This window comes from Talaromyces stipitatus, genomic scaffold (assembly GCF_000003125.1).
Source record: "Talaromyces stipitatus ATCC 10500 scf_1105507295511 genomic scaffold, whole genome shotgun sequence".
Taxonomy (NCBI): Eukaryota; Fungi; Ascomycota; class Eurotiomycetes; order Eurotiales; family Trichocomaceae; genus Talaromyces; species Talaromyces stipitatus.
Window position 1 is genome coordinate 725933 of NW_002990119.1, and position 27123 is coordinate 753055.

Consider the following 27123-nt stretch of genomic DNA (forward strand, 5'->3'; position numbering starts at 1 on the left):
CTGTGAGTGCAGGGCGTAGAGACCGGGCTCGGCTTCCTTCTGCCTTTGTGGATACAAACAAGCAAACAACAGCCTTAACAAAGTCCTGACATGTGAATAGGTCTTTGGTCTGTCAGATATAGAAGCTGGAGATGCCCTGAGCTATGATCGAAAGCAAGAACTGGGCAGGAAAGGAGGATTCGAAAGAATGTATTGGACTAACAGCCTATGGTGATGAATTAACAATGTTTATATGTGCAATTCCCAACTCAAGATTGATCGAGTGACTAAGCCTCCAGGTGTATCAAGGATTTTTTTTGCATGCCAACTGTGACCTGCTTAAGAGCTGCCTACCAGTTGAGATGCAGTGTCGAGTAAAGCAGCTGACTTGGCTGGCCAATTCCCACCTACCTCACCATAACAAACTGCCCCAAGCCGGGAACACCATCAAGTACAACGTAGATAACATAGGGACCAGAAGGTGAGATGCTGGAAGAAGGCGGCATAAAGACACTGACGAATTGCTCATCGAAACCTGGAGCAAAGCCTTCATGGTCCAGATAGATCAAACGCTGGCCCATATGTAATGAGTGTGTGACAAAACCGCCATGATAGAGAGCAATTTTCAGGTCTGTTGCATTGGCCGTGCTTGTGAAGCTAATGAAGAAAGATTCACCGTCAGCAATAAGATCCACCTGGGAGAGTTGGATGTTCTGTGGACGCTTCGAGGCATTGGCTCCAAGAAGATATGGAGGTGTATAAATTTCGACTCGGAATTCAGTGGCATATGCGGTGGCTGGACTGTTGTAGTTTGGTTCGAGTAGAGGCTGTTCCATTGGGTTTGAGCCAGCGACCATGACAGTTCCATCCAAGAGTAAAAGTGCAACCGAGTGATACAGACGAGGAATATCCGAAGTTCCCTCTAAAGCCCATCTGCTTCCGGTAGGCTGTTCAGGATCGTAGATAAATGCGCCAAAACATGGCTCTTGAGCTGTACCAAATCCCTGGGCACCCCGTCGAGCACCGTTCAGCCAGAGTACCTTCCCGTCAGGAAGAAGAAGACCTTCTACCATCACTCTTGGCTCCGGCATCTCTTCCATGTGCCATTCAGGGTTTTCTGATAGTGGTTGAATACGCCCGCAGGTTCGGTCTGCCGGACTAGAAATATCCGCATAAGCTCCGCCGCCACAAACCATAATTTCAGGTTCCCAGTCATTCTTCTTCGACAGGGGAAGAATAACACTCCCACCCGTGTTTGGGTATGTTCTATACGCACCCGGCAGGTTCGGTAACTGGCGGCTAGTGGTCAGATCATAGGGGTTATAAACCTCTGCGGATCGTGAAACGAAGATGAAAAGGTGGCCGTTCTTCAATAGATGCAAGAAAGGATACATATAGTAAGGTTGATTATCCGACAATATTGGAAGGATTATGCTTCCGGTGGCCGGTATGCCATCTTGATCGAGAATCTCAAATGTCGGGTTGTTATTTTCGCTCCGCATGGGATCAAGTCCGTTGAGACTACCGGAGGCGACGAATAGTTCCTTTCCCTGCAACATCTGAACACTAGCATACCAACGAGGAGTTGATAGTGTATGACCAGGTTCATACCAGTCACCATAGTAAGCTCCACGCTCTAGGTATCGTATACCCTGGAATCCGTCACCGACAGTTGGGTCAATATCTGGCAAAGGCCCATTACCACCTACAGATACGAGCCGGCCGTCGGCGAGAAAAGAACCACCCGAGCAGAAGGCATTCGTCTGGTAGCCCAAACCATGCGCAGTGTTTGAAGTGAGATTGTACTCCGACGAGTATGCATATTGGCCGTTGTCCAATACAAGCTGGGTATAATTTTCGACCTTGTCAATGAACACGACATTGCCGTTCGGCATCAGAGCGGCGGCCATTGCCGGAACACCAGATTGGCCGACGACTCGAAATGGACTCACGGAAGATTGTTCTGTAGTTTCTAGAGGAACAAAACTCGACTGAGCTCCATGACTAGCCATGTGTTCCGCATCGTTCTGTTCAGATTCACTCGATATAGCCTGGACATCATGATCCGGTGACGCAAACCGAAGGAGGGACTGAGATGTGGCATGGTAAACAAAGAACGATATGTAAAGTCTCGTAAGTCGCATGGTGTTTCTTCCGATACAGATACACTTGTCGTGATGCTATCATAAACAGTACAGAATGGAGAGACATAACGCAACAGACAAAATGAATGATGTCGTGAGCGTCTCTACGATGCTTAACATCGTCGAGTGTCTGGCAATTGGGAAAGAACGAATCTGGCATGTGTGCTCCTGCCTGAAAAGGAAGGCGGCAGTATCCTGCCTGGTAGCACGCGACACTGCGATTTCCCACCCTCAACCTCTCTCTGACAGTTTTCCATGCTCTGATCATTTTGTTGTCCATCTGCTTGGTGTATAGAAGCCAACGTATTCTCTATTCTTCATCCTTGTTCGGAATTGTCCATAGTTCAGACAAGCTCTACAGCAACGTCCTGGACACCCCATGGTTGAAATGCGCCACGCTTTCGATGGCTTATAGCCACGATTCAAACCCCGGAATTATGAGGTGGAAGCCATGATATACTAAAAGCTGGAAGCCCGTACCAACAGTTCGCCCCCAACGTTTAATACATTGTCACCGTTGTCAAGGTCATCCTTGATAAGCATCTTTCTTCAGTTGCCCTGGCCGTCGTCGAAACTTCATTAATGGTCGGGGTTGCCCATTACGGTCCCAACGCGACTCACCCCGACATTTTACTGTTGCCTGACTACTACGAAATGGACAAACAAACAGCTCGGAGAAACTGTTGAGGTGCGAAAATACAAATGCGGAGTACCCGCTTGCCCGGATTATGGAACCAAATTCCTTTCGCCGAGTCACAGGTTCGCTGACATATATCTCTCTGATAAGTCAGACTTGAAAATGACAGATCTTCCTCGGGCCGATGGAGCGTGGATTGTTTTTTAGAGGCACAAAAATAAAAGCAACCACAAATTCGCTGACTGATCTGAAAATCAATACTACCTTGGTCAGAAGGAGATTTACGCCGTAAGCCTGGGCACGCCCGTCTTTATCAGGATCAGCGATACATCGTTCCCAACCATGAGTCAATCCTCAACCTTCTTGACTGTTTAATAATTCTCAATTCCATAATTGCGACGCGAAGCAGCCGCAACAGCTGTCGCTGTCGACCATTGCATGATGTCGCCCATTCAGAATCATTCTACCGAGGCCGACCCCTCCCGCCCTAGTCTGGAAGACGCTATCATCAACCCTGGAGCTGTGAAAATCAACGTGCAGGGCGCTTATATTGTGGATGACCAACCTCCAACACCAGAGAGTCCAGCGGAAGAAGATGGGGTAGTGTATGAGCGCAAGGATATCCGACTTCCTCACCATACCAGTGTTGTGAGCCATGTCGCAGTTGATGTAAGTCGCATGCAGCTGTTCGCGGCATTTCCCCGCAATTTCTTTCCAGCTCTTTACAGGCCAAGATACAATTGCCGACAAGCACTTGGTGTCTCACATACAAATAATTTGCTAACCGGATGTTTTGATTGCAGATAGGAGGATCATTAGCGAAATTAGTTTATTTCACTAGAGAACTATCGTCACATTCCGAAGGCGGCCGATTAAATTTCATCAAATTCGAGACGGAACGGATAGACCGATGCATCGACTTTATAAAACAGCTGAAGGAGGACCATGAGAGACTTAATGGCGCTGCGCCTGGCGAGTTGTGTGTTGTTGCGACTGGCGGAGGCGCTTACAAGTACTATGACAAGTTGAAAGAGACGCTAAAAGTGGACATTTCACAAGAAGATGAGATGGACTGCTTGATCACGGGTAAGTGAACTTCACTGTACTATCATGATTTCTTCCGATCAGTACTAACTATCGTCACTGGTTTAGGTCTTAATTTTTTCATTACCGAGATACCCCACGAAGTTTTTAGTTATAGCGAAACCGAACCTATGAAATTCGCGGAACCAAATACGAGTGTTTACCCATATCTACTTGTCAATATCGGCTCAGGCGTCTCGATGATAAAAGTGTCCGGCCCCAAAGAATTCCAGCGTGTTGGAGGTACCCATCTTGGCGGAGGAACTTTCTGGGGTCTAATGGCGCTTTTGACTGGTGCTACCTCATTTGATGATATGCTGGCAATGGCCGATAGAGGTGATAACAGCAGCGTCGACATGTTGGTGGGCGATATTTACGGAATGGACTATAATAAAATCGGCCTGAAGAGTACGGCGATTGCCAGCACGTTCGGCAAAGTCTTGAAACTGAAACGAAGTGCTGAGCAGCGGGCTGAAGACGGCTCCGATCTTGGAGAAGACCCGGAGGATACCCCGCCAGTACAATTCAGACATGAAGATATGAGTCGAAGTCTTTTGTTTGCAATCAGGTAAGAAACCCCTCTAGGCTTGTTGTAGTTCTCGATACTAACATCAGAACAGTAACAATATCGGCCAAATCGCATATCTACAATCCGAGAAACACCAGCTGAAACATATCTACTTCGGCGGTTCATTCATTCGTGGTCACCTCCAGACCATGAACACGCTATCATATGCTATCAAATTCTGGTCCAAAGGCGAGAAACAAGCCTACTTCTTACGGCATGAGGGATATCTCGGAGCAGTCGGCGCATTCCTGAAGCGGCAGCCACACAATTGGGGGCGTCGAAACAGCGTTGACGAAGCATCAGCGGCTACGCAATTTCGCGAGAACCTTGCCCAGGAAATAAAGCAAACTCGACAAACAGAGCAGGAGAAGCAGTACCGATGAATGAGGAGTTCTGAAAACGATTGAGTGACGAAAGAAACATCGTTTTAACTGTATTATCCTCCACTGGAGCCGAGACATGTCCTTTTTCGACCTACATCTCCCCAAATCTGTTGGGATTTGGAAGTTACGTTACTTTCATTGGGCATTTACATCCGATACACGGACCAACCTCGCTGAAGATGTGTGCTCTCGGAATGACGACCGGCCATTATGCATTTTTGTTTCCTTGTACATTTACAGCATAGACTCATAGAAAGAACATCCACGATCACCGTAACTCTTTTAAGAGTCTCACAATAATAGAATATTTTTCAACATGACCCAGAGTTCGAGCTCATTATCTCTCTTACCATTTTGGGCCGATGGGGTTGCACCGGATTGTTGATGCCCTAAGATGCTGTTTTCTGCCATCCACCTACCTAACTTGAAGCAGTTAGGTAAACTTCTGATATTGTATGGAAGTATCTTATACTCAAATACATAGAGAGAGTTGTAAACACCAATTGTAATCCTATAAAATCATACTACCAATCTAAAACAAGGAGATCGACCATCCCGACATAATTCTCTGGAGACCATCTGGACAGCCACCTGGAAAGCCACCTAGGTGGACACAGTAAGATTGACAGCTTTAGAATTGACCGTTAATACAGCACTCGTCCCAAACGCCATTTCCCCTGGTTCACCGTTTTAAAACTTATCCTTCTCATGAATCGTCTCGCGGGAGACAAACAGCTGATCAAAGCACCACTTCTTCTGAATGTTATGAGATATCACTTTAAACGATGTCAGGCGTTGACTTAATTGTTCCATTGTAGTTTCAACGGACTAATTACTTACCTGTCTTGAGTGAATGAAGAACCGACTTTCGATCCGCATGTGTCTTTCGAGGCAGTGGCGTGTTGTTGGTTATCAGCAGGGATTTGCTTTTGACGAAGCACTAGGGCAATAGTATGCTGGTCATGATCGGAGCCAGATCGGATGGAAGGGAAGAAATGCATTATGATAACCTTGGTAGTGTGAACTTCAAGACTGCCGACAGAGTAGTAAGAAGATAGCGGGGAAAGGAGCTTGTGGGGACTTGAAGTTGGATGATTTCCAGGTCTCCTTTTGAGCTGAACAGTAGTTTATATATTCGATTGGAAAGAATTGATGACTCGAATGCTTTGATTTGCCGGTTCGAGGAGAGGTGTATCTTGGATTTTATAACTTTACTCCTGAGGTTTCGTTGATTTCATCCCACCTGGCGCAGGCAAGTATCCTCAACCCTGACCCTGGAGGGTGAGGATTAGCAGTACTGCATGATAGAGTAAAGCGCCGTACATAATGCCCGGAGGGATGAGAACGATTTCATAAATTGATTTCATGAGATGAAATATTCTCGGTAACATGTGGATTGATCACGAGGTTATGCTGGGATTTCAGTATGAATATCGTTGAAAGACTTCTTCAAGCAGTTAGGGCTGTTCTGATACGCATGTAGGATTCAGGCAGGTATCTTTGCTCCCGGTGGGATCTATGCCAGAGGATATCTACACACGGAAGTCAATTACAAGCCCTACCGTACTTCTTAACTCTATTCCGTGTATCTCTATACATGGCCATGGATAAATGTATCGCTACTTCGGGTGGACGCCCTCCGAGACGATTATTCAATCTATCCACGTCGCTGATTCTCAACGACGAGAATTGCTAATATCGGGAGTAGAAGTAGACCATCTCGCACTTAGCCAAATGGATGCCGATAGCTGGAACTTTTTGCTTCCAATCGGCCTTCTGCTATAGCGATATTGGTTAATTGCTATCAAGTAACTGAGAATGGCGACAGTAGTACATTTCAGAGTCTTCATATCTTCGAGGATTTGTTACCACCTTCTACTTTCTCAAGGTCGTTTTCTTGAATCCGGTATATCACAAGAGTATCTTTCTTTGATATTGAGTATTACAGGTTGTACCTCTTAATCAGAACCACCTCCTGAAATTCTAGCTAAGACTAAAACCAACGTGATGACTATGTTATAGGATTGTAAGGACTACCTGGGTGAAATTCCTTTTCCCTCCATTTGGGTGTGGTGCCTTATCGGACGTCTGCCGCTGTTATTCATACTATCAAACTGCTTCTTCGACAGCGGCGTCTCATAGTCACGATGGCCATCGCGTCCCCACCAAGGTAAAGCCTCGGCCAGACGAAGAGTATCCGGATATCGGAGGAAACCATGCACATTGTCGAAGAGTGGTAAGCACGCTGCACAAGACTCTGGTCAAATTTGTGGATACCCCTGCAGCGCGTCCTCGACCATTGCAGCCCCTATGTATGTCGCTCAGTTGCCGGCCCATCCACTGCTGCTACTACCCCCATAATCGGAGCGGCAAAACTTGACATCAATTGGCAATTATTTCTACCTGGTAATGCGTTCCGAACTATACTCAATGACTGGCCTCAAGTACATGGATGGACATTGCTGCTGGATACCAGGATCGAAGATCTCGGTCTGAATGATGCACCCTTACTAAGCAGAAGGCAGAACTCTCAGCTCTAGGGATAGAAACAGAACCGTTAAGATAAAGCCAGACCAGACTGTGGTGACCGGAAAACGCAGCCAGGTAGAAATGCTCCTACCAGCCTATAAGAGCTGACAGCGACAGAAGACTAATTATTGTGAGTCTCTCATGCTCCACACCCCAACCATGTGCTAGTAGGTACGGGTGAGCCCTACGTACGGGAGCCGTCTGGCATGCATCCACACAATGATGCGAGGCGGTCGCAGAAGCTCACACTCAGCTCGGGGGAGATAGCGACATAGGCATGATCAAATTCAAAATAATGTTATTGAGCAGCAGTACTAATTCCACTGTGACTCGCAGGCCATCTGAATTGACCGCAATAGGGTTCCAAGGTTACGGCGAACAGGCCGAGGCCATGGACCGGGATTCCGTGCACCTGCTAGCAGAAATCGTCTTCAGGACAGTAACTACTGAGATGCCACCAGGGATCCCTTCGCCCATCTCTACTCCGGGAAAGGTCCCATTATCACCTTATAATAATGTACCTTCACTGTTGGACTTTCCGTCATCTACCGTACAGACTCCACTTCAGAATCCATAGTAAGTGTGCTTTACTCGTACGAATTTCGTATAAGAAAGGCCTGGCCTGATAGATGAATCAGTAATATTAAAATTTGCAGTATAAATCCCGGAGGATGGTGACAGGATCTCAAAAATTACCATCCGCCTAGATGATCGCCTTCCCTATAAATTATAGCGTGGTTCGGTCTTGTACGAAGACCCGAAAAACTGGCTAGTATTTTTGTAACTGGTATTGAAACTGTCAGACCTTCAACGTAATACCATTTCACTAAAAAGGACACCCTTAAAATGGTATTTTTGTAGTATTTGCGAACCGTTCCGTTGTTCGACTTCTGTACTCTGTCATAAATTAGATCACGTGATTTCAGCACAGTACGAGCAGATACGGAACATCTGCGCTGGAATACAAACCATTACCAAAAAGCCCCATTAAGGGGATCCTCTTTTTGGTGAAGTGGTAATTTAGTTCCGACATATTCTATTGGAATCTTTTGGTACTAGTCCGAACGGGGTTAGGCTCTGATAGGAGCGTACAATTTGGGTGAGGAATAATTGACTCTGATTTGCACGTCCTCTCAAATCCCCTCTAGATACACATCCTGGTCCTACAAAATGTAGTCTGCTTTTTGGCGCTCTTGTTCTCGCGGATATGTTGCTTTTCCGAGAATTCAAAGATTAGTAAGTACATCCGGATTGGGATTAGCGTATCAAATATCCAACAGAAAGCTACTGTAACGTGACCCCCAAATAACTGTGCTATTGGCCTCAAAACCGGGTTTGGGTTTCAAATAACTGGGCTTTTTCGGGGTGGGTTGTAACTCGGCATGTAACTAGGGGGTGGATAACATATTGTACCCTGGGTACAACAACAATCTGTGCCTTATCGAATTGTGCAGAGATTTGTCTCGTCAGTATGCTTGTACGGCCCCGGAAGAGATGGGCATGCCCGGATGGCATGCGCTACATTGGGGTGTTGATATATAATTAGGGTGCGCGTACATAATCATATGGTTCTGTAGGTACTCCGACTGCTTAATTCTGCTAATCCTCAGACAAGCCAAGTAATTCGCTCAAATAACAGCAAGAAAAGGTCCGAAAACATAAAAAGTCAAGAGCTCTGTGTTACAGTGACTTTGACAATACCCCGTCTTTCACGAAGCTCCTCAATAAAATACCTCAATTCTTTGGCATTATAAATGCACCGACAATCCGGCTCGCCTTCGATAACACACTCTAGTATTGGCGTACCAATCAGCCTGTCATGGCGGCGGAAATAATCCCTGGCTTCTTTAAATAGTTCCTCTGCATCCTCCTCGTTATCCTCGATTCGAATGTGACGTTCCATTCTGGTCCGAGAGATTCTGAGCTTGAATGTGATAATTGGCGGTGACGTAGAGTTCATGACTCCGTGTGATGTTATGGTTGCTGTTGCTGCCGAGATGTCGACGCCGGAATCGCTTGTGGTTATGTTTGGGCAGTTGGTAATCAAAGGGGAAGATAGGAGCGTGCTCCTTCCTCCTCCGCTTTGATGAGTCTGTGGTAAGGATGTTCGAGAATTGAGGTTTCTTTGGACATGTGTTGTTGACTGTAAAATTATAGGTAACCCTCTATTAGAGAGGCCAGTCGGATGTAGTTCGTCTTCGCCCTCCGAACCATCATCTCTTGGCGCAGCAGATGTATGTGTTGAGCTTGCTCGTTGTCGACATTGCTGCCGAGTTGCTGGTCTTGAAGTTGTGAAATCTATGTCCCCACCGGAGCTGCTCGTGCTATTTTCCCTTTCTTCTCGGGACCGTTTCCTAGGTACGCTGGGTCGAATGGCGCGTTCCTCTTCTTCATTCTTCAATTCACTTGGCAACTTCTTATCGGTAGCTGCTCTCCATTTATCATCGTCGGGAAAGTCTCCAAATGAGCCATCCACCTGCATTAATCGCACAGCAGCAGGTTCCGCTTGGAAGGTGTAGTCCCCAAGCCATTTTTTCATGAAGCAGATCCGATTTCCCCATGTCAGCGGCTTCACCAAAATACCAGTCTGCTTTCCGTCGTTGATGGGTAGGTAATATACCATGTAAGACAAAGGTTTGGTAATCGAGATCTCCTCTATGAGAGGGAGCTGTTTGCGATCCCGTGATAACACGGTGTACGTCCTCTCTTCCTCGGTTGAATTCTTCTTTGAGAATGCAGCCAGTGGTCGCTCATGCGGGTGATCCCTATGCCATTCCTCCAGAAGTTGGATTAAATGACCTGGGAGTTGATGAGCCGGTGCCAGTACTACCCTCGTCCTGCTTTGGGTGACTGGAGTTGCAACCACTGATTCTCTTTTGATGCCATCCCGAGGACGTAGCAACGGTAAACTGATAGTGCTATTTTGCATGTTAATTTGTAGCTCTGTATGGATGTAGTACTCAAAAGACGCATCAAAGCATATGAGTTGTAGAGATGATTGGACTTTGATAAATAAATGGTCTCATCGGTATACGTACCTTGGTATTGTAGGACTTTCCCCATTCGCCATGAATTCTGATGCCCGCTTCCGTGGAGAGTAGAGACTTGGTGTTTCGAAAACAAGGCTTCTAAGATGAATATGAAAGCACAATAAGAGTTGGGTGAAAGCATTGGGCAAAACGCGCAGGTGGCAACACGTATTCTTTTGCTAGTCACCAAAGAGCTCTAAGTGAGGAAGAAGTTATTGACATGACATGCATAACTGAGGATTGATGCCTGTATCGTGGCTGATCTTTATTTATTCCGATTACTTATTTTTGGTAAGCCTCAGGCACACGTGGCCCGATCGAGTAAATTGGCCCCACTAATCACATGATTTCATGTATATGTCGAGGATTAGGTAAGCTAAACCTAATCAAGGAAAGCCTAAAACATGATACAAGGAAAATTCGAGAATTGAAGACACAAGATTGAGCCTACGAATCAGTTTTACAGCTCTATATCGAGAATCTTCTCTTTGAGATTGTCTGGATATCTTCTAGATGGGATTCTCAAGCATAAATAGTGTCCAACAATCCCGTCAAGATGTAGATAGAATAGAGTGCGCAGAATTAGGTCAATATCAAGATTTCCCACTATAAAGACGTCTTTGAGTATTGAGCTTAACTGAGTTTGTGCTAGTAGGGCTGTTGCGAATACGAATATTCGCAGTAATCAGCAATATTCGTTATTCGCATTCGCAATTCACAAACATTGCGAATAATATTCGCAATATATCACGTGCAACAATCAGGTGACACACAAATAAGATCAAACAGCTGAAGATAGCTTCGTCTCTTACTCTTCTTCCCTTCCCTTTCTTATGCTTGGTATTTGCGCTACATAGTACCAATATGATCAATCCTGCTTCATATCGACAGGCTCTTGGCATCTCACAGTCTTCTCGTTGAAAATACCTCTATTATTTCCCCTTCCATAGATTTGCCTACAGATCTCGATCTTTTCCGCTGGTGATGCAGACTCGTGGAAATCGTCCGAACTATCTCGCTCTAAACGATGGCTATCGGAGCGATGGACCTCCTGAAGACTTGATATCTAGGCTATCTAGGAGTCCAACAGCCCAAGATCCAGGAATAGGCCCATCATTTCCATCTCAAACTCCTGATCCGACTCCATCAGCAGTCAGTGCTCGACTCGATTCTTGTATTGAATCTCTAGATGATGAAGTTTTGCCTACAGACTCAGCGAATATTATGACTGCTCCCCAAAAAGGGAGGAGAAGGATAATTACATGCAGGTAAAGGGGAAATCCCCAGGGAACCGGAATAGCTAATATTCCGGTGTTGATACTCAACACCTGGGGATTCCCGTACACACAGGAACCATTCAATCGTAGTTACAGCAGTTGTAGGTCCTCCGTCTTGCGCTTCATCGGCTTCATTTGATACACCGTACTTAGGGGTCTGAAGGATAACAGCTGTTTGCAAAGCCGTCTTCGGACTTCCACTTGAGAATATGAAGCTATTCCCAGCTCTTTACAATATAAAGAATGCAGTTTCCAGGCGTTGATAACACCAACATCTAAACACCAGTTCCATAAACGCCACCACGAGCGAAAGGTCTTTGTATGAGTCTCATACTCAGCTCGCTGTTGATTGGCTATATCCACCCCTCCCATATAATAATTGTAATCGTCAATAAAACGTGGAATTAGCATGTTTTTGACTGCTTAATCCCCAAATTCCCGATGTACTAAGAGCCCATTTGTTGAAGTCTTTTGAGGTCTTCGGCGCTCACGCTCAACATAATCATCTGTCTTGTTAACAGTATGAATTGTAGTGAGGCAAAGGACACCTCGGACAGGGATAGCACAAACTTTATGGTGTGGGACGTAGTTGCTTAAATCCTTCAGTTTCTTGAATAAATCCGGGAAATCCTTGCCGGCGGAAGTATGCCGAGTGGTGCCATAAGCTCCAATTTGTATATCGCGAAGTTTTTTGAATAGATCAACGGTAGTAAAATAGTTGTCGAGGTACACATTGTAACTGCGTTCGTCCTTTGGTATGGTTTGTATAAGCTCATATATCATTTAACCTTTCTTGTAAGCGCAGTTAGCTTTCCCACCTCAATGACCCCCTTTGTACGGCTTGTTGGATAAAAATAGTAAACATAACCATGATCTGCGAGCACGAATAGCTTAAACCCTTGGCTGATCGGTTTATTAGGTAATTTAAAGGTGTGAGAAGATCTTCCATGGCTTCGGACCATTGCCTCGTCAATAGATATATCCGCTAAAGGAATATAGAGATTTTTGAGGTTCTTCGCAGCATATAAAGTACGATATGAACTTTATGCCACCATACACCGCTCAATTGCTCTTCACTCATTCGTAATCCTTGCTCCAGGATAGGCTCTGGAGGGTAGCGAGTTGTTGTGAAGCCTCCAGGGACCTCGGGAGGTAGAAATATATGAAAATATCGTTTCAATTGCTCATATCGATACTGCGTTATATAAGCAGATGATGGGTGATTCGCATGAACAGTGTTATTATCAAGACCATCATCCCAGTAATCTTTTAGCTCTGGTTCCTTAGTAATTCCCATATATATTTGAGCGTCGACGAAAACCTTGAGTTCTTCCGGTGTTGTGGATACCAAGATCGGTGGTGCGGACTGTAGTTCTTTGATTCTTTCGCGTACGCATATAAATTTGTATTGGTGGCGAGAACTTTCCATAAAGATTCAGTAAAAAATAAAGTAAATAGTTGATATGGGTCCGCCACGTTAATATAGGGAGGAATTCGTAGCTGGGGAGGGCGATTTTTACGCGAATTGGACATCATGCGCCTCCGGAATCTGTGCTAATATTGACATAGCCTTAGCTCTTTTCCCCGTTGGTTTTAGCTGGGCATTAGAGCCAGTTAGATGCATCTCCATACCGGTATTTAAAGGTGCTGATTCCATGCCTTTTTAACGTCTTCATATGGCCTCAAAGTAAATATATTTGACTCTAAAAGGGGATTCCGTGCCTGAGATATTCTGTTGGGCTTTTGACCAACTAGACCAAAAAGCTGCGCACATACTAGATGATCTAGTATGGATGTAAATAGCTGGCAAAGGTGATTGTGTGATGTGAGGTGATATTCCCAACATATTCTGCCGGTTTTTTGACTCTAGGCCTGCCGCCATTCTGACCAATAGAAGGCTAGATATTTATCCTAAAATGTACTAAAGGAGCCTCAGCATACACTAGCGCTACACTAGCTCCCAGACTAGGGGATAACCCGTCCTGCGACATAGTTGTCGGAACTTAAAGCGTAATACCGTTTCACCAAAAAGGACGCCCTTCAAGGAATTCTGGTATTTTTGTGGTATTTGCGAACTGTTCCGTAGTTTGACTTTTGTATTCTGTCATAAATTAGATCACGTGATTTCAGCACAGTAAGAGCAGATACGGAACATCTGCGCTGGAATACAAACCATTACCAAAAAGCCCCATTAAGGGGATCCTCTTTTTGGTGAAGTGGTAATTTAGTTCCGACACTAAGCAAAAATCACGTGACACTTAGTCAGATTAGAACGGGTGTATTATTGTGGAAAGACGATGAACTTGATTGGTCTCTATCTAAGTCTCCGGGGACCAGTAACTAACTAAGTGGCATCACGTGACACAGATGCTCTCTTGGCACACTTTTCTTTGTGTAGGGAGGATAAAGGAGGATATCAACATCACATAGCACATCTCTCTTGACGCCAGACTGTCATGGTCGGCTCATAGAATCGCATGGGGCCTGATGGCGCCTCAACCACAGTCTCTGCCTCCTGTTCCTCCTCCCGTCCCTGTTGAAACACATCCAAACAGGGCTGGAGGACTTAAGCCGCCGTTACCTCAACGTGCACCCCCCGATCCGTCACGTCTCGCCCCAGAACATGCTTACGCTCACTCCCAAGCGCGCTTATGGCATGATGGTTCCTCCCATTTGAGACCAATTGACGGAATTTTTGCGACTCCTGCATCTGTTGCTGCTCTCCGACCTCCTCCTGCAGTACCTGGCACCGAGCCTCGAAAGAATGATATTCGCAAGTTCCGAGATGGGCGACGAAAGAAACGCAAAGGTGTTTGGAAGAAATTACTCTGGGTTCGCCAGTCATGTAAGATATTTAGTCTTTATTATTCGTCAGGATGATACTGATTACGGACAGACCCGGATAACTATACAGACGTTGAGACTTTCCTTGATCATTTACAAAGAAACCCCCGCCTCCGACCATATGACTTCTGGCCTTTAGTCGCCGATTCCACAGTCATTGTTCAGCATGTTTGCTCCGTGGTCATATTCGTATGCTGTTTCGTTGGAATTTTTCAGAGTAGAATTAGTCCCGTGTCGGTCGTGGGCAGCGGAAGTATAGGTACATTATTGGGATGGGTACTCTGGGATGCTTGGGTGTGGAAGGAGAAGAATGAAGCTATCAAAGCCGCGCAGTTCGCAGACGCTGGCGACATTGATGATGGCTCGAGTGCGAGCTCCACAGCTTCCCAAACACCCGCAGCGGGTCTCCAAGTTAATGGCAATGCCGCCAATGTGCATGGTTTGGGCCTGGATCTTCCTCGTTCCGATACTGAAGTTCATTTGCGACGCAGGAGCACTGGCATAAGTGTCGCTTCTCTCCAATCCGTGACGCCGGGCTCCTCTTTCCTTTTAGGACAGCCGTCTTTCTATTCGTATGAAGGCAACAAACCATTGTTATCTCCCCGAAATCGACAACGACTTGCCACGATAAAATCAGCCCTACTTATTTACTGCGCCTTGCTGGGGCTTAGTCCTATCTTAAAATCACTTACAAAGTCCACCGCCAGCGATTCCATCTGGGCACTGAGCTGCTGGCTCATGATTATCAACATATTCTCTTTTGACTACGGCAGCAGCGAGGGCCAGGCTGACGCTACGAAGTTCCCTGCATCCCTATCCACCAACGCCGCATTGATGGCATCAACGGTGTTGGCCTCGCGTCTTCCTTCGACTACACATGTGTTTAGCCTCACCCTATTCTCAATAGAAGTGTTTGGCTTATTCCCCGTCTTCCGCAGACAGTTGCGTCATGTCTCATGGACTGGTCATGTTCTATTAACGTTTGCTCTTGTCCTTGCTGCCGGCGCAGGCGTCGGCATCGCAATGCGCGGTGGCTGGTTTGCCGCAATTGTTGGTGCGATTCTGAGTACTATTCTCACTGCATTGGCCATGGGTTCTTGTAGCTGGTGGCTCATCAGCCTACAGAAGTACAAGAACGTTGTGATTGGGCCATGGGATCCTGCTCGGCCAATTATAAGGAGGAATTGGGATTGATTGCATCTAGACTGCACGGTAGTCGAAATTTTTGCTATTAGCAATACTAATTATAAACTTTGACTGTGACGTTCACTTGATGATCCTCAGTTGCCTCAAATATTCTGATACAGACTTGTCTATTGAAATTGGGAGAGTTCAATAGCGTTCCATAAGCCATGTGATCCTTTCACCGCTTTCCATAGAGGCCAACTTATTTGCTTCTGCTCGCTTCACAGCGATGTACTTTTTAACGAACCCTGGACCTAGTATAGCACACATATCATCATTATTTTCAAGTGCCGTAAGGCTGTCGTCCAAATTTTTGGGAATTTGCTTCGTAATACCTAGCTGTTGTCTCTCAACAGCGGACAGTGTTGACGCGTCAACTGGGCAGTCCTTGTGCGTGAGTGGTAAAGAATGAGCTATTCCAAGATATCCTGCCGCAAGCAGCGCAGCCATGGCGAGATACATATTTGCAAGCCCGTCAATTTGCTTCAATTCCCAATGACCCGTACTAATCTTGCGGATTGGCGCTTCTCGGTTTTGTGTACCCCATGTCACCCACTCACTACCTGCCCATATACCTGAGGCCACACGCTCATAACTCCCTTCTTGGGCCAACGAAAAAGCTGTTATAGCGGAAAAATGGGTGAGAATTCCGGCCAGGAAGGACTCTTCTTCGATAGTTGGAGATATTGAGAAATGTGCATGTGATGCAGTACCTGCGGCGAATGAGTATGGACGCGGATAAAATGTAGCACGAAGACCGTTTGTTTCGGCAACATTCTGGATTGTCTGCCGGGCTTTGATAAGAGTATCGATAGCCTCTAGAGGCGCACCAGGGGGAAGGACGAATTCGAACTGTCCAGGGGCAGACTCGGCATGGAATTGCTCGATATGGATACCTATGCTAGCCAGGGTGGTCACAGCTGTTTCCAGTAATTCGAGAGCATTTAGACGAATATCTCTCGTCATATTTGACCAGGAGTGGTTCTTTGTAAGAGGGCTCCATCCCCCCGTACTTTGATGAAGTATGACAACTTCAATTTCGAACCCAAGCGTCACTTGAATTGGGTTCAACGCGGTGACAATCCGCTGTAGTGTGATACGAGGACAACCTTCCAATGGTGCGCCGTTCTCGTCTTCCCAGAATGTCATCACAGTAGCACTGTTGGAATTGAGGGCAGCATTTTTGCGCAAAGAAGACATGTCCGGTCTCATATAGAATTGACCGGTGGCAGTTCCACCAGGCACAAGCGTGTCGTCTTGTAACATGTGCAGGGTTGCCATGGTGATTCCAATCCGACGTTGTCCTTTAAAGATTTTCTGGAATTCGCGGATGGGAAACATACGAACGCGTATGATAGCTGTGTAATCAACCAATTGCATCCAGACTATCATGTTTGGATTGAGGGCAGCTAAGTCATCCAAGTTCTTTGCTTGAGCGGCGAAGGATGCGTCAGCTACATTGCTCCTCTTTTTATCGGATAATGTTATTGGAGAAGACAGGTTAAGATTATACAATTTATTCGAGGTATTGAAGAGTATGTCCACCACAACGTCTTTGGCTTCTGAAACAGTTAAAATGCCTTGTTTGACATGATTAACCACGACCTAAATAAGCCCACAATCGGGACAGGAGCCTTTAATAAGCAAAAATTCCTCGTTTCAATAAAAGTGAAGGAAACTAACCGTTTCAAGTGTATCCCTGAATTGTTTGTTTGACAACCAGTAAGTCTCCGGGTGGAAATGCCCATCTGTACTCCACAATAGACGGCTCGTGGGCGTCAATTCCATACTTTGTCGCAAAATAGAAAGTTCGGCATCCTTGCTAACCATGGAGTAGACCTCGCCAAGATCGACATAAACATTTGGATAAACGGAAGCGAGATAGCCGGCTTCCCTAGTGTAGGGATATGATGAGTGAAGAAGAACGAAGTCGACATCATGAAATTTTTCAATGAGTGGCTGAAGATACGCCGGGTTGGCAAGTACCAGATCAATGTCATTGTCTCCGAGGCCAGTATGGAATTGTATAGGCTTTGGCTTCGATCCTTTCTGGCTTGCTGTTTCTCGAATAACGTGTAGCGTTAGATTCACCAAGAGATCATTTAGCGGCTTTTTGGCCATACGACACGAGGGGTCGTTCTCAACTATGTGGTGAAGCGCCTCTTGACAGCTATCCCATGTATCGTCATCGTTTATACCAGCTTCGACGTTTAGCCCTGTTCGATAGCAAATGACAGATTTAAATCCAGCTACCATTGGGTCCAAGCAATGTTCCTTAATTCGCATTTCGAACTCCCCCGTAAATCTCCTGATATGTCTGCTCATGCGATGTTCGGGCGCAGCTTCCTCGCCCCAAAAGTCACGGCAAATCTGCGATGCTACAGCTTCAATGCGCACAATTCTTCTCAGACCAGACGGCGACCCGACGAACTGATTGTGCCACCTGTAATCTTCAATGTCGCAATCTGTCAACAGATCATCCAACAACAGCGAAAATGTCCCATCAAGGCATTTTTGCACTAATCCATGATAGTTTGCAGTAACCCGTTCCTTACGTGCAGCTTTTATTGCCTCCCAGTTTGGATCACAATTAAATAGTTCTGCAAGCTGCTTGACCGCAAGTCGGTGTGACAAAGTATAGGGTGCTTGTTTGAGGGCTTCGCCTGAAGCTTCGGAGGTGATTGACTCAAGCGGATACTTTTCGTAGTCGAGTGCATTTTCAGCAGTGAGTAGATTGTGCGCATGGTTGTCGATTATAGGATGAGTCCGGACCAGTGAGCACAGATCCTGCAAATCGTTATTCATATTGTGAAGGTTTAATCCTCAAAGGATCAGCAAATTGGTATTGAATCCGAATGGCTTCTCGTCAGATGTAATATACCCAATGCTCACACAAGAGAACTCCCAGATACGTAGCGGTACTGACTATGAAGCAATAAATCTTCTGTCTAGAAGCGTAGATACAATTACGACTTGACGGAGGACATCGGCGATTGTTATTATTGTGAGTTCAGATAAGCTTCGATAGAGTTCGTCATCCGATCGATGGTTGATGAAATTATTGGATCTGCCCCACTACGGTAAACCGAGTGGTGCCAGCAGCTTACCCACAAAATGGGCTAGCGAGGTACTCCGTACAGGTACCAAACGATCTTGGGATAAACATTGTTTCATTGTTCACTGTTTCAAACAATTCCTGAGTTGTATACTTCCCCTATATTTACTGATTTGCGGCATAGACAGTGCTTCTTTTGTTAATTATAAGCTGATGTTGTGGAATTGAAGTGCCGTTGCGACAGAAGACAAAATTGTCTATAAATTGACTGACTCAGTATCTAGCATTGACTAGATCCGCATGCAATTGCATAGCTCACAATGTTCACAAATACTGAAGGTAGAGGTAGTTTTTGCTTTCACAGGTCGTCTTTCCTGTCTTTTGATTGAATGGCGTTCATATCTACCGCCCACTCCAGAGTTCCACCCAGGCATTTATCCGCAGCGTATTGCTTTTTGAGCTGCCAGGTCTCTTTGTCATCGTACGAAACCCTAAGCAAGGCATAGGTTAGTGTCAGAGTCATTTGAGTACCTAGGTATGTGGCTGATATAACTAGCGTACCATTGTGTCTTATCCCAGGAAAAGTATTTGATGGCCGCTTTCTTATCGATCTGGGGTTTGATATCCGTATGTTGCTCCAAGATTGCGTCAATTTCAGCATTGTGCAAACTTCCTGCTTCGTTGGAACATGGCCCTGCTAGTCCAGGACCGGTAGCAGCGCAGCCAGGTTTCGTGCATGAGCCACTAGACAGCGTATATGTCTGTCCGTAATCTGCAAGGCCCAATATAACTTTTCCTGGATTTACTCCTGCATTCCAGACAAGTTGTAATGACTGTTGAATATCTGAGAGATTGGTATGCGGTGCCGCGATGGTAGGGTTTTCCCAGCTTCCATGGAGATCGTAGGCCATGACGTTCAGCCAGTCAACGTAGGGCTGCAGTCCTTTGAGGTCAAATCCTTTCATATAAACTGTATATTATTAGATTAATATGTCCGCAGTGAAGAAATGTCCTTTGATGTTCGGATCCAGAAGCACATACAGGTCCCTCCAGGGATTGTCACGCTCAGACCCATATTCTTACACCTGTCGCGATATTCCTTCACCAGTAATACCATGTTGGCAGTATCTGCTGTCGTTCCACCAGTGTCCCCCGCGGCCGGATACTCCCAGTCGAGATCCATACCTGTGAAACCATATTTATCCATAAAAGTGCATACCGAATCGATGAATACACTGCGACCCTGCTGTGTAGCAGCGAGTTTAGTAAACGGTGCTGATCCCACGGCATATCCGCCCACTGCGATCCATAACTCTAAATCATTATCAAGGCTTTTGTTGCGAACATTTTTTAATTGATCGAACAACATGGTGTCGTTGGAGAGAGATAGCATGACTTCCCCATTGTCGTCAATAAGGGCAAAGGCAAAGTTGATATGTGTATAGTGTGTTGGATCGATGTCCGATGGCATATATTTGTTACAGATGCGATGGCTTGCCCAGCTTTCGTAATATGCAATAGATCTTGTCATTGCACCGGGACATGGGGAAGTACTAGGTATTGAACGTAACTGTCAGTCATATTGATAGCTTGATATAAAGTTGAATCAGCCATACATTTTTGTCTCTGATGTTTTCATGCAGTTATTTTGACATCCAAGACCGCAGTATTCTTTTGTTGTACCGCAAAATCTGAAATGATTAGCAACAGAAGTTCTACTGTTTCATAAGCCAGATCAAAATCGTACCCATAGCGAGAACAGCACATGCCTTGTGGACACATTTCCTGGCCTGGTAATGCATTTACTGCAAAGAGACAAAGTTAGCCAGAGAATAACAATGAAGATTTTCATAAGGGCAGGTTTACATACCACCGCATTGAAAATCTTTCCTTGGATGATGCCTGTAATTATTAAGATACAATATCGATGATAATGGTACAACAATTGGAAATGTGATGAGACATATCAAAGCGAGAGCGCCCTGTACTTTCTGAGTCCTCAAGAAATTGAACAAACCAGTATATAACATGATGTCTAGTGTACGCCAGCGTCTTACTAGACTCGGGATTCTGGATCCTTCAGGAGATATGTGAAGATCACCTAATCGATTTAAGTGAGATAGAAAGCAAGTGATAATCCGATATTGCAATAAATTTGAAAGAGGCTATGGTGGCTCTGTACTCATGGATAAAAACTGATTTGCATCTCAGATTCACGTCAAGTCGTTTCATGATACACTAACGTGTATTCAGAATCTCCTCCCGTTTCCTAATTGGTTTGTGTAAGCATCACCGAAACTCGAAGAGAGAGAGCAAAAAAACATATATGATGGGAATGGGGAAAAGAGCTTCTATTAGTGAAGTCCACGTGTATGTCTGCCGTGAGTTGCAGGAATGTTGGCACAAGATCAACTTATGTAAACAACAGGGTCATATCGTAGCATGTAAAGGACATCCAGATATTTCTTACTTAGTTCGTGTCCTTCGACTCTACAATTTACGTGATTCAGCAATCCATTCTCCGTCAGGAATGTGATATTGTAATTAGGGTTTCGGCTCCAACTCTCACTGCGTCATGACTGCTTGCCTCTTAATGAGTGCATAATGCTGTCACAGATCTTAGGGTTGCCCCATTTAACCAAGAATGGGCCAGTCTACCTGTGTCCTCGATATAAGTAGGAACATATGCGCTTGAAAACACGAAAAGGTCATTGAACTGGCCGTGTATTCGGGGATTGTCACATTGGTGGAATAAGCCAACATTCCCCAGATTGTCAAGGGACAAACGATTAGAGGAATAAACATGACCCTACATTCCACGATACAATAGTACGTACATATTCACGAAGCCATCTTCATATACCATTAGTTTAAGGTTCGCCTAGGACAAAGGTCATGTGCTGGGCCGTTTTTGTAAGATCTCCAGCCTCTAAAATTCAGTTTAATGTTTATGCAAATAGGACTAGTTATCAAATTTTATTCGACCTTGCCTAAATAAACAATCACCATGGAGCGTACGCTGCACATAACAGTTGGTTCAGTAAGTAAATGTATAAGCCAATCTCATCCTGTCATCTCCTGTCTACCTAAACATGGCCTTCAAGTGCTAGTACACCAGTCTTAGTGATCAAATACTCCTCCATGGCATGCTTCCCTTGCTCTTTGCCATAGCCGGATTCCTTGGTGCCTCCAAATGGCGTCTCCAATGTAGAAGTTTGAGCTAGATCGTCACACTATTGATTAGTCTTTTTTAGAAAACAGGTCATCGGTAGAAAATCAGGACTACTAACCAGAATTGAGTCCCACCATTCCGGCCTCCAAGTTCTCGAACATGCGCCAAATGCGGTCGACATTCTTGGTGAATACATAGCTTGCCAATCCCATACTGGTATCGTTGGCTAACTCGGTGACCTCTTCTTCCGTCTCGAATTTGTACAACGCGAGCACGGGTGCAAAGCTCTCTTCTCGAGAGATCAACATTTCAGTTGTCATATCCTTGAGAATTGTTGGTTCTATAAAGTATCCTGGATTGCCTAGCACACGATGACCGCCTAGAATGACTTTGGCACCAAGTTTTGTGGCATCATCGATCTGATTGATGACTTTAACCAGTCCACGAGGGCTGGTTAATGGACCCATGGTAGTATTAGGAACAGAGCCGTGTCCAACAACAATCTTGCCAGTCTGTTCCTTTATGATCTCTGCGAACTTTTCATATACTCCGGATTGCACGTAAATTCGATTTGCAGAGATACAGGCTTGGCCTGCATTTATCCATTTCACCATCATCAAAGATGTGGCAGCTTGACTGAGGTTCGCGTCATCAAATACGATATATGGAGAGTTCCCACCGAGCTCGAGTGTGACTTTCTTGACACCTTGAGCACAGTGAGCAGCAATTATTTTGCCCACACGCGTTGACCCAGTGAAAGTAACCTTCCTGACGAGTGGATGCCTGCAAAGTGCCTCACTTAAACTCGGGGTATTGTCGAGGTCCGTTGTTAACACAGTAATGACACCGGGTGGGAAGCCAGCCTTTGCAGCTAAGTAGGCTAGAGCCAATGTACTGAGAGGTGTTTCTGGGCTGGGCTTTACGATCATCGGACATCCAGCAGCGAGCGCAGGGCTAATCTTGCGTAAAAACATTCCAATTGGAAAATTCCATGGTATTAAGCCAACCGTGACACCAATGGGTTGCTTGATGGTGAATGCTCTTCGACCAGGAGGGAATGAAGTAGTCGCAACCGTACCTTCGATACGTTCTGCCTCTCCTGCGAACCACAATAGAGACGCCGTGGAAAAGTCTACTTCCCTTGCAGCTTCTCCGATTGGCTTACCCGCTTCGTGAGTTAATATTTTTGCAATATCCATCTTGTGTTCTTTGATAAGACCGTCCCATTTTGTGAGCCACTCCGCTCGCTGTCGCGGAGAGGTTCTCGCGAATTTCTGAAATGCTGCTTGTGCTGTTTCGACAACTTGAGGGACATCTTCCGCTGTGAATATGGGGCAGCTGGCCCATGCAGTATCTGTTCCAGGGTCTGCTTATATCGTATTAGCAAGCAAATCACAAGATAGGCTATATGGAGAGGATGCATGTAAGAAAGTTCATTTTTACCTATGACTTCGAATCTAGCGCCAGTCTTTGATTGAACCCATTCATTATTAACGAAGGCGTCAAATTTGAGGAGCTCAGGTTTCTCCAGCTGATGAGTTAATTAGAATTATTTGGCTCGTCATAGTAATTCATAACATCATCGATACATACCACGAACGGGACTTTATACTCCTTTGCCATCGTGAATCTGTAGCGACCTAGGTAAGTTTATACGCTTTCAAGAATTTGTTTTGGAGGTACTCTGTTTTTGCACCTCGGCAGACTCGTGATAGAAGAATGAGGCGAATTGGCAAGCTAGGAGAAAGACACTGGAAGAAAGACAGCTTATTAAACTCAGGTAAGTGAACACAATTCACGTGTCTCCAGCAGGGATGAGCAGCTTTGGGATCTTCCCTTTCTTTACGTGGAACCAAGAGTTCCTCCGGAGAATCGGTAAAAACCAATCGATATCACCGAAACTGCATTTACTTGTTTGTTAGCCATTGCAAAACTCATGTTCGTGACTCATTATTGCATTTGAATCTCTGTGCGTGTGACCAAATTCTGTCTTACAACCATCCTGATGTGCGTTTCTATGGTATTGCTCCAAGGCAACCGTCGACCCCTCATTGAGCGACATGGGTATCGTGGGTCATTTCATTCATTGTCTTTCAGGTAGATCGCCTATATTGGCGTCAACAGAGTCGTTGAATCCCTCTCAATGAAGATCCATTTATCTAGAACCTCGCCGTGCTTCCTGGTAATATAGTATTGGTTAGTCGGTATGACTTGTCCGACATTCGAACATCCCACTCCACTCATCGGAGTTATTGTTAATAATAAAACCGGAAGTACATAATACACGCGTTGGCGATCAAAGTACTCAATTCTCTCACATGTAGATTCATAGAGAATCAGAAACTACTTTTATGTCAAAATGTCTGCATTTTCGTTCCTAAGAAGTCGTTTCGGTTACCATGTTACAGAGCACAAATTAGGGTTTGCTAGCTCACTCGACCAATTAATTACTTGCAGGCGGGTAGGCATGTGAAAAGAAACTGTGCTACTCTTATTATTTCATCTACATATTATGAATATTCATAATAAAATTGTTACTAATTAATTTTACGCCTTTACATGGTTCCTTGAACCGGGTGTGTTGTGATGAGAGATGGCGTGTCTTACCTATCTGGTCCATCAACATTCACATCCACATAGTGAAACTAGAGGGAAACGAATACGGATTTCTCAAGTTCACGCACTGCAGCTTTTGAGCGTCGGGACGCGTAGGCTTTTAGACCTTGCAGTCCCGACAGTACTTGGTGGCAAGTGCCATTACCATTGCTCGAGCTGGGTATTCTCGATTCCACGAATTCCCGGCGTTCACAACAACATTGAATGAACTTAGTAACAGTGTTCCCACTTTTGACCGAGTTACAACCATGATATATTGCTATGTCAATATATATATATATATATCCACTAATGTCGACTTGCCAGGTCTAGCTCGAGCACTAATCTGCTATAATTACAAATGGAAAAAAAAGGGCAAGGCAGCGCTAATCGTAACATCACTGAAAGTAATTTTTTATCCCGATATCACCGCCTCTCGGGGTAATGGGACTCTTCTATACGCTCCGTCTGGAGCGATATATCGGTCTTCATCATGATATGACCAGGTACAATGGCGTCCTCACTTCCCGCACCAACGCTTCCTCTACCAACACTTCCTGTACCGACCTTCGACGATTCCAAGTTCTGCCACTCCCCGTTATGATGACTCCGGTGTCCCCTATTTGAGAGAGCGCTGAGTTTGTACGTTGGTCGACTGTGGGTGATCTTGCTGTCGAAAGAAGAGAAGAGCCTGGGGAACATCTGTTTGATAGGATGTTTCAAGAATGGCAGACAAGCGCAGATAATACCCGTGTTAGCTTCAATAGCACTCCAGAGTAAAGCATCCCATGAACCCCAGGTTGGATCGGTTGTGGACACACTTTGTACAAGGGCTGTGATACGGACGATACTCGTTACGCAGACGAAAAGACCAATAGCGAACATGAGCATGACACCGACCTTGCGGACAGTGTCTAGCTGTAGACGCGCAAGAAGGGGCATTGGTAGCAGGCATATCCAAATGTCGGTTGCGGTGTTGTAGCCTGCCCACCACCATCGGAACCAAGCGTTGTTGATGCATTTTGCTGGTAGATTCTTCTCCCAAGAGCCTGCGACTGGGATGCACTGAAAGATGGTGGCGAGGACGAACCCGAAAACGCCGCAGATAATGACAGCTATGGTCGCGTAGCAGATTTGGTGGAATCTCTTGCTGGGAAAGATACGGAGATAGAATGTAAGGAAAGACAGTTTGGTCAAGCATAGCACTAGCTTATAGAAGACCTGGAACAGCCAAAAGTACTGTTGTGAGCAGATTTGTATATTAGCTTGAGCTCTTAAATCGACTTCATTCTCAAGAATAGAAGGAGAGAAAATGGGGGAGGGAAAAGGAAGGAAAACCTTCAAAGCCACCACTAGGTGTCCTCCAGTTCTCGCAATATCTGCTTTATGCCGCCCAAAACCATAATGATTCGCTATTGTCATATGAGCCTGGCTTTTTGCGAGAAGAATGAAGCGCGGAATTTCAAGTCTTACCTAGATCCCCAGTTACTGTTGTAATGATTTGCACACACTGAAGGACCGATTTGTCAGTCAAGCATCGAGTAATAAGCGTAGAAACACATACCATAGAACAAGCAATAAGTATATCATCCGTGTAAATGGCCTTTCTGAAAGTCCAGCCATGTATGAGCCTGTAGACAACAAGGAGAAACGCTATACCAGCCAGAACACCAGTCACGGCCATAAAAGCTGGTCCCTTGTCAGGGACATTTGCGTTGTTCACCATGCTCCCAGCATTCCAAGGTTGACACCAGACCACGAATGGATATTAGGGCTTTCGGTTAAGAAGATAAAGGAGAGGTCAAGGCGAAGCTTATATCAAGTATATAAACTTTAACAGGTATACTTTTGGCTATATACAGGTACGCACAAGTACTTGGATGAGAACCATCTGATAGTTAATAACCTACGTTATGCCTTATTTGCTGCTCCACCAACGGAGGGCAGGTATTACATGAAAAATACCCTTGCAGGGGGGGGGGGAGGAAAAAGAAAAAGAGGGTTGTCTCCAAGGTTGTAATCCTGGCGGATCAGTGCCCAATAGAATCAGTCACCCTAGATAGGTTAGTTTACAGTACATATTTTCCTAAAATTCCGAGTGCGTGAAGAAATCTCGTTGCATGTGTCACCCTTTTTCTACATGAAACCGAACACAACTGCCGTATACCAACTCCCGCGTATTACTTGATCATTCTCGAGAAGAACCTTACTGCTTCACCAACAGTTTATCAAAGCATTTGCAGTGCTAAATCTTGAATACTAGAGGACCTGGAGCATAATTTAACAGAAAAAATTGACGTGTCCAGTGTGATATACTAGTTAATTACTAGCTGCATAGCAGATTGCGTGATTCAAACACGGTTAATAAATGGTTCTATTAGGGGTTCACTGCGACCCTAACGTGCAATAAGATCATAGACATAATACTGAATACTACATACGGAGTACAGTAGCAAGTTGCAACTGAAGGATCTGTCTGGGTTCTGGTTCCTGCCATCCTCTAACGTGGCGTCGATGGGCTTGCTAGGCTATGAAGAATACAGGATATACAATTTTTCCCTCTCATATTTCCTTTTCTGGAAAATACCAGACCTGTCAACTCCCGATCTTGTCTACCCTGACTAGTACCTAGTATCGCTTAAC

At 45.3% G+C, this 27123-nt stretch overlaps 9 protein-coding genes across 11 annotated transcripts; 2 read left to right on the forward strand and 7 right to left on the reverse strand.

The window, feature by feature from the left end:
* Nucleotides 1–174: 174 nt before the first annotated feature.
* Nucleotides 175–2666, reverse strand: TSTA_099760 (uncharacterized protein; the record flags this gene model as incomplete). The annotated part of the gene is made up of 2 exons (XM_002485919.1): nt 175–2159; nt 2604–2666. The coding sequence occupies 2 exons, from the start codon at nt 2664–2666 to the stop codon at nt 387–389; spliced, it is 1836 nt and encodes a 611-aa protein (XP_002485964.1). The 3' UTR covers nt 175–386.
* A 302-nt stretch (nt 2667–2968) lies between these two features.
* Nucleotides 2969–5099, forward strand: TSTA_099770 (pantothenate kinase, putative). The gene is made up of 4 exons (XM_002485920.1): nt 2969–3429; nt 3564–3846; nt 3913–4411; nt 4464–5099. Exons 1-4 carry the CDS (start codon nt 3199–3201, stop codon nt 4792–4794), a joined length of 1344 nt encoding a protein of 447 aa, XP_002485965.1. The 5' UTR covers nt 2969–3198; the 3' UTR covers nt 4795–5099.
* A 3754-nt stretch (nt 5100–8853) lies between these two features.
* TSTA_099780 (uncharacterized protein) lies at nt 8854–10601 on the reverse strand. The gene is made up of 2 exons (XM_002485921.1): nt 10362–10601; nt 8854–10241 (listed from the first exon to the last, which is right to left on the reverse strand). The coding sequence occupies exons 1-2, from the start codon at nt 10391–10393 to the stop codon at nt 8990–8992; spliced, it is 1284 nt and encodes a 427-aa protein (XP_002485966.1). The 5' UTR covers nt 10394–10601; the 3' UTR covers nt 8854–8989.
* A 326-nt stretch (nt 10602–10927) lies between these two features.
* TSTA_099790 (uncharacterized protein) lies at nt 10928–13058 on the reverse strand (the record flags this gene model as incomplete). The annotated part of the gene is made up of 3 exons (XM_002485922.1): nt 10928–12379; nt 12448–12642; nt 12687–13058. 3 exons carry the CDS (start codon nt 13056–13058, stop codon nt 12053–12055), a joined length of 894 nt encoding a protein of 297 aa, XP_002485967.1. The 3' UTR covers nt 10928–12052.
* A 1045-nt stretch (nt 13059–14103) lies between these two features.
* TSTA_099800 (phosphatidylinositol:UDP-GlcNAc transferase PIG-C) lies at nt 14104–15678 on the forward strand. Its single transcript, XM_002485923.1, has 2 exons — nt 14104–14474; nt 14526–15678. Exons 1-2 carry the CDS (start codon nt 14117–14119, stop codon nt 15665–15667), a joined length of 1500 nt encoding a protein of 499 aa, XP_002485968.1. The 5' UTR covers nt 14104–14116; the 3' UTR covers nt 15668–15678.
* Nucleotides 15679–15686: 8 nt separating this feature from the next.
* TSTA_099810 (extracellular developmental signal biosynthesis protein FluG) lies at nt 15687–18670 on the reverse strand. The gene is made up of 2 exons (XM_002485924.1): nt 17342–18670; nt 15687–17263 (listed from the first exon to the last, which is right to left on the reverse strand). The coding sequence occupies exons 1-2, from the start codon at nt 18461–18463 to the stop codon at nt 15806–15808; spliced, it is 2580 nt and encodes an 859-aa protein (XP_002485969.1). The 5' UTR covers nt 18464–18670; the 3' UTR covers nt 15687–15805.
* A 401-nt stretch (nt 18671–19071) lies between these two features.
* Nucleotides 19072–20495, reverse strand: TSTA_099820 (brain chitinase and chia, putative; the record flags this gene model as incomplete). The annotated part of the gene is made up of 5 exons (XM_002485925.1): nt 19072–19204; nt 19275–19683; nt 19755–20266; nt 20330–20404; nt 20461–20495. 5 exons carry the CDS (start codon nt 20493–20495, stop codon nt 19072–19074), a joined length of 1164 nt encoding a protein of 387 aa, XP_002485970.1.
* A 1176-nt stretch (nt 20496–21671) lies between these two features.
* Nucleotides 21672–23671, reverse strand: TSTA_099830 (succinate-semialdehyde dehydrogenase, putative). Of its 3 annotated transcripts, none has more exons than XM_002485926.1 (4): nt 23479–23671; nt 23329–23416; nt 22004–23251; nt 21672–21933 (listed from the first exon to the last, which is right to left on the reverse strand). In XM_002485926.1, the coding sequence occupies exons 1-4, from the start codon at nt 23506–23508 to the stop codon at nt 21800–21802; spliced, it is 1500 nt and encodes a 499-aa protein (XP_002485971.1). In that variant the 5' UTR covers nt 23509–23671; the 3' UTR covers nt 21672–21799. The 3 variants fall into 3 exon arrangements, with proteins under 3 accessions (XP_002485971.1, XP_002485972.1, XP_002485973.1); XM_002485927.1 differs by having other exon boundaries at nt 21672–21946; XM_002485928.1 differs by lacking the exon at nt 23479–23671 and having other exon boundaries at nt 23329–23450.
* A 1091-nt stretch (nt 23672–24762) lies between these two features.
* On the reverse strand, nt 24763–26350 carry TSTA_099840 (uncharacterized protein). The gene is made up of 4 exons (XM_002485929.1): nt 26045–26350; nt 25954–25990; nt 25819–25892; nt 24763–25719 (listed from the first exon to the last, which is right to left on the reverse strand). Exons 1-4 carry the CDS (start codon nt 26204–26206, stop codon nt 24907–24909), a joined length of 1086 nt encoding a protein of 361 aa, XP_002485974.1. The 5' UTR covers nt 26207–26350; the 3' UTR covers nt 24763–24906.
* Nucleotides 26351–27123: the final 773 nt, after the last annotated feature.

Excerpts from the sequence above, each read along its gene's own strand:
- TSTA_099840 (XM_002485929.1), bottom strand. The coding sequence starts at position 26,206 with ATGGTGAACAACGCAAATGTCCCTGACAAGGGACCAGCTTTTATGGCC. Across the intron at positions 25,991-26,044 it reads TACTTATTGCTTGTTCTATG|TGTGTGCAAATCATTACAAC; the intron begins GTATGTGTTTCT and ends TCGGTCCTTCAG. Across the intron at positions 25,720-25,818 it reads ACCTAGTGGTGGCTTTGAAG|TACTTTTGGCTGTTCCAGGT; the intron begins GTTTTCCTTCCT and ends TGCTCACAACAG.
- TSTA_099770 (XM_002485920.1), top strand. The coding sequence starts at position 3,199 with ATGATGTCGCCCATTCAGAATCATTCTACCGAGGCCGACCCCTCCCGC. Across the intron at positions 3,430-3,563 it reads TGAGCCATGTCGCAGTTGAT|ATAGGAGGATCATTAGCGAA; the intron begins GTAAGTCGCATG and ends TTTTGATTGCAG. Across the intron at positions 3,847-3,912 it reads GATGGACTGCTTGATCACGG|GTCTTAATTTTTTCATTACC; the intron begins GTAAGTGAACTT and ends TCACTGGTTTAG.
- TSTA_099830 (XM_002485926.1), bottom strand. The coding sequence starts at position 23,508 with ATGGCAAAGGAGTATAAAGTCCCGTTCGTG. Across the intron at positions 23,417-23,478 it reads AGTATAAAGTCCCGTTCGTG|CTGGAGAAACCTGAGCTCCT; the intron begins GTATGTATCGAT and ends TTAACTCATCAG. Across the intron at positions 21,934-22,003 it reads AATGGTGGGACTCAATTCTG|CTCAAACTTCTACATTGGAG; the intron begins GTTAGTAGTCCT and ends GTGACGATCTAG.
- TSTA_099800 (XM_002485923.1), top strand. The coding sequence starts at position 14,117 with ATGGCGCCTCAACCACAGTCTCTGCCTCCTGTTCCTCCTCCCGTCCCT. Across the intron at positions 14,475-14,525 it reads ACTCTGGGTTCGCCAGTCAT|ACCCGGATAACTATACAGAC; the intron begins GTAAGATATTTA and ends GATTACGGACAG.
- TSTA_099780 (XM_002485921.1), bottom strand. The coding sequence starts at position 10,393 with ATGGCGAATGGGGAAAGTCCTACAATACCAAG. Across the intron at positions 10,242-10,361 it reads GAAAGTCCTACAATACCAAG|CACTATCAGTTTACCGTTGC; the intron begins GTACGTATACCG and ends CATGCAAAATAG.
- TSTA_099810 (XM_002485924.1), bottom strand. The coding sequence starts at position 18,463 with ATGAATAACGATTTGCAGGATCTGTGCTCACTGGTCCGGACTCATCCT. Across the intron at positions 17,264-17,341 it reads TCAGGGATACACTTGAAACG|GTCGTGGTTAATCATGTCAA; the intron begins GTTAGTTTCCTT and ends GGGCTTATTTAG.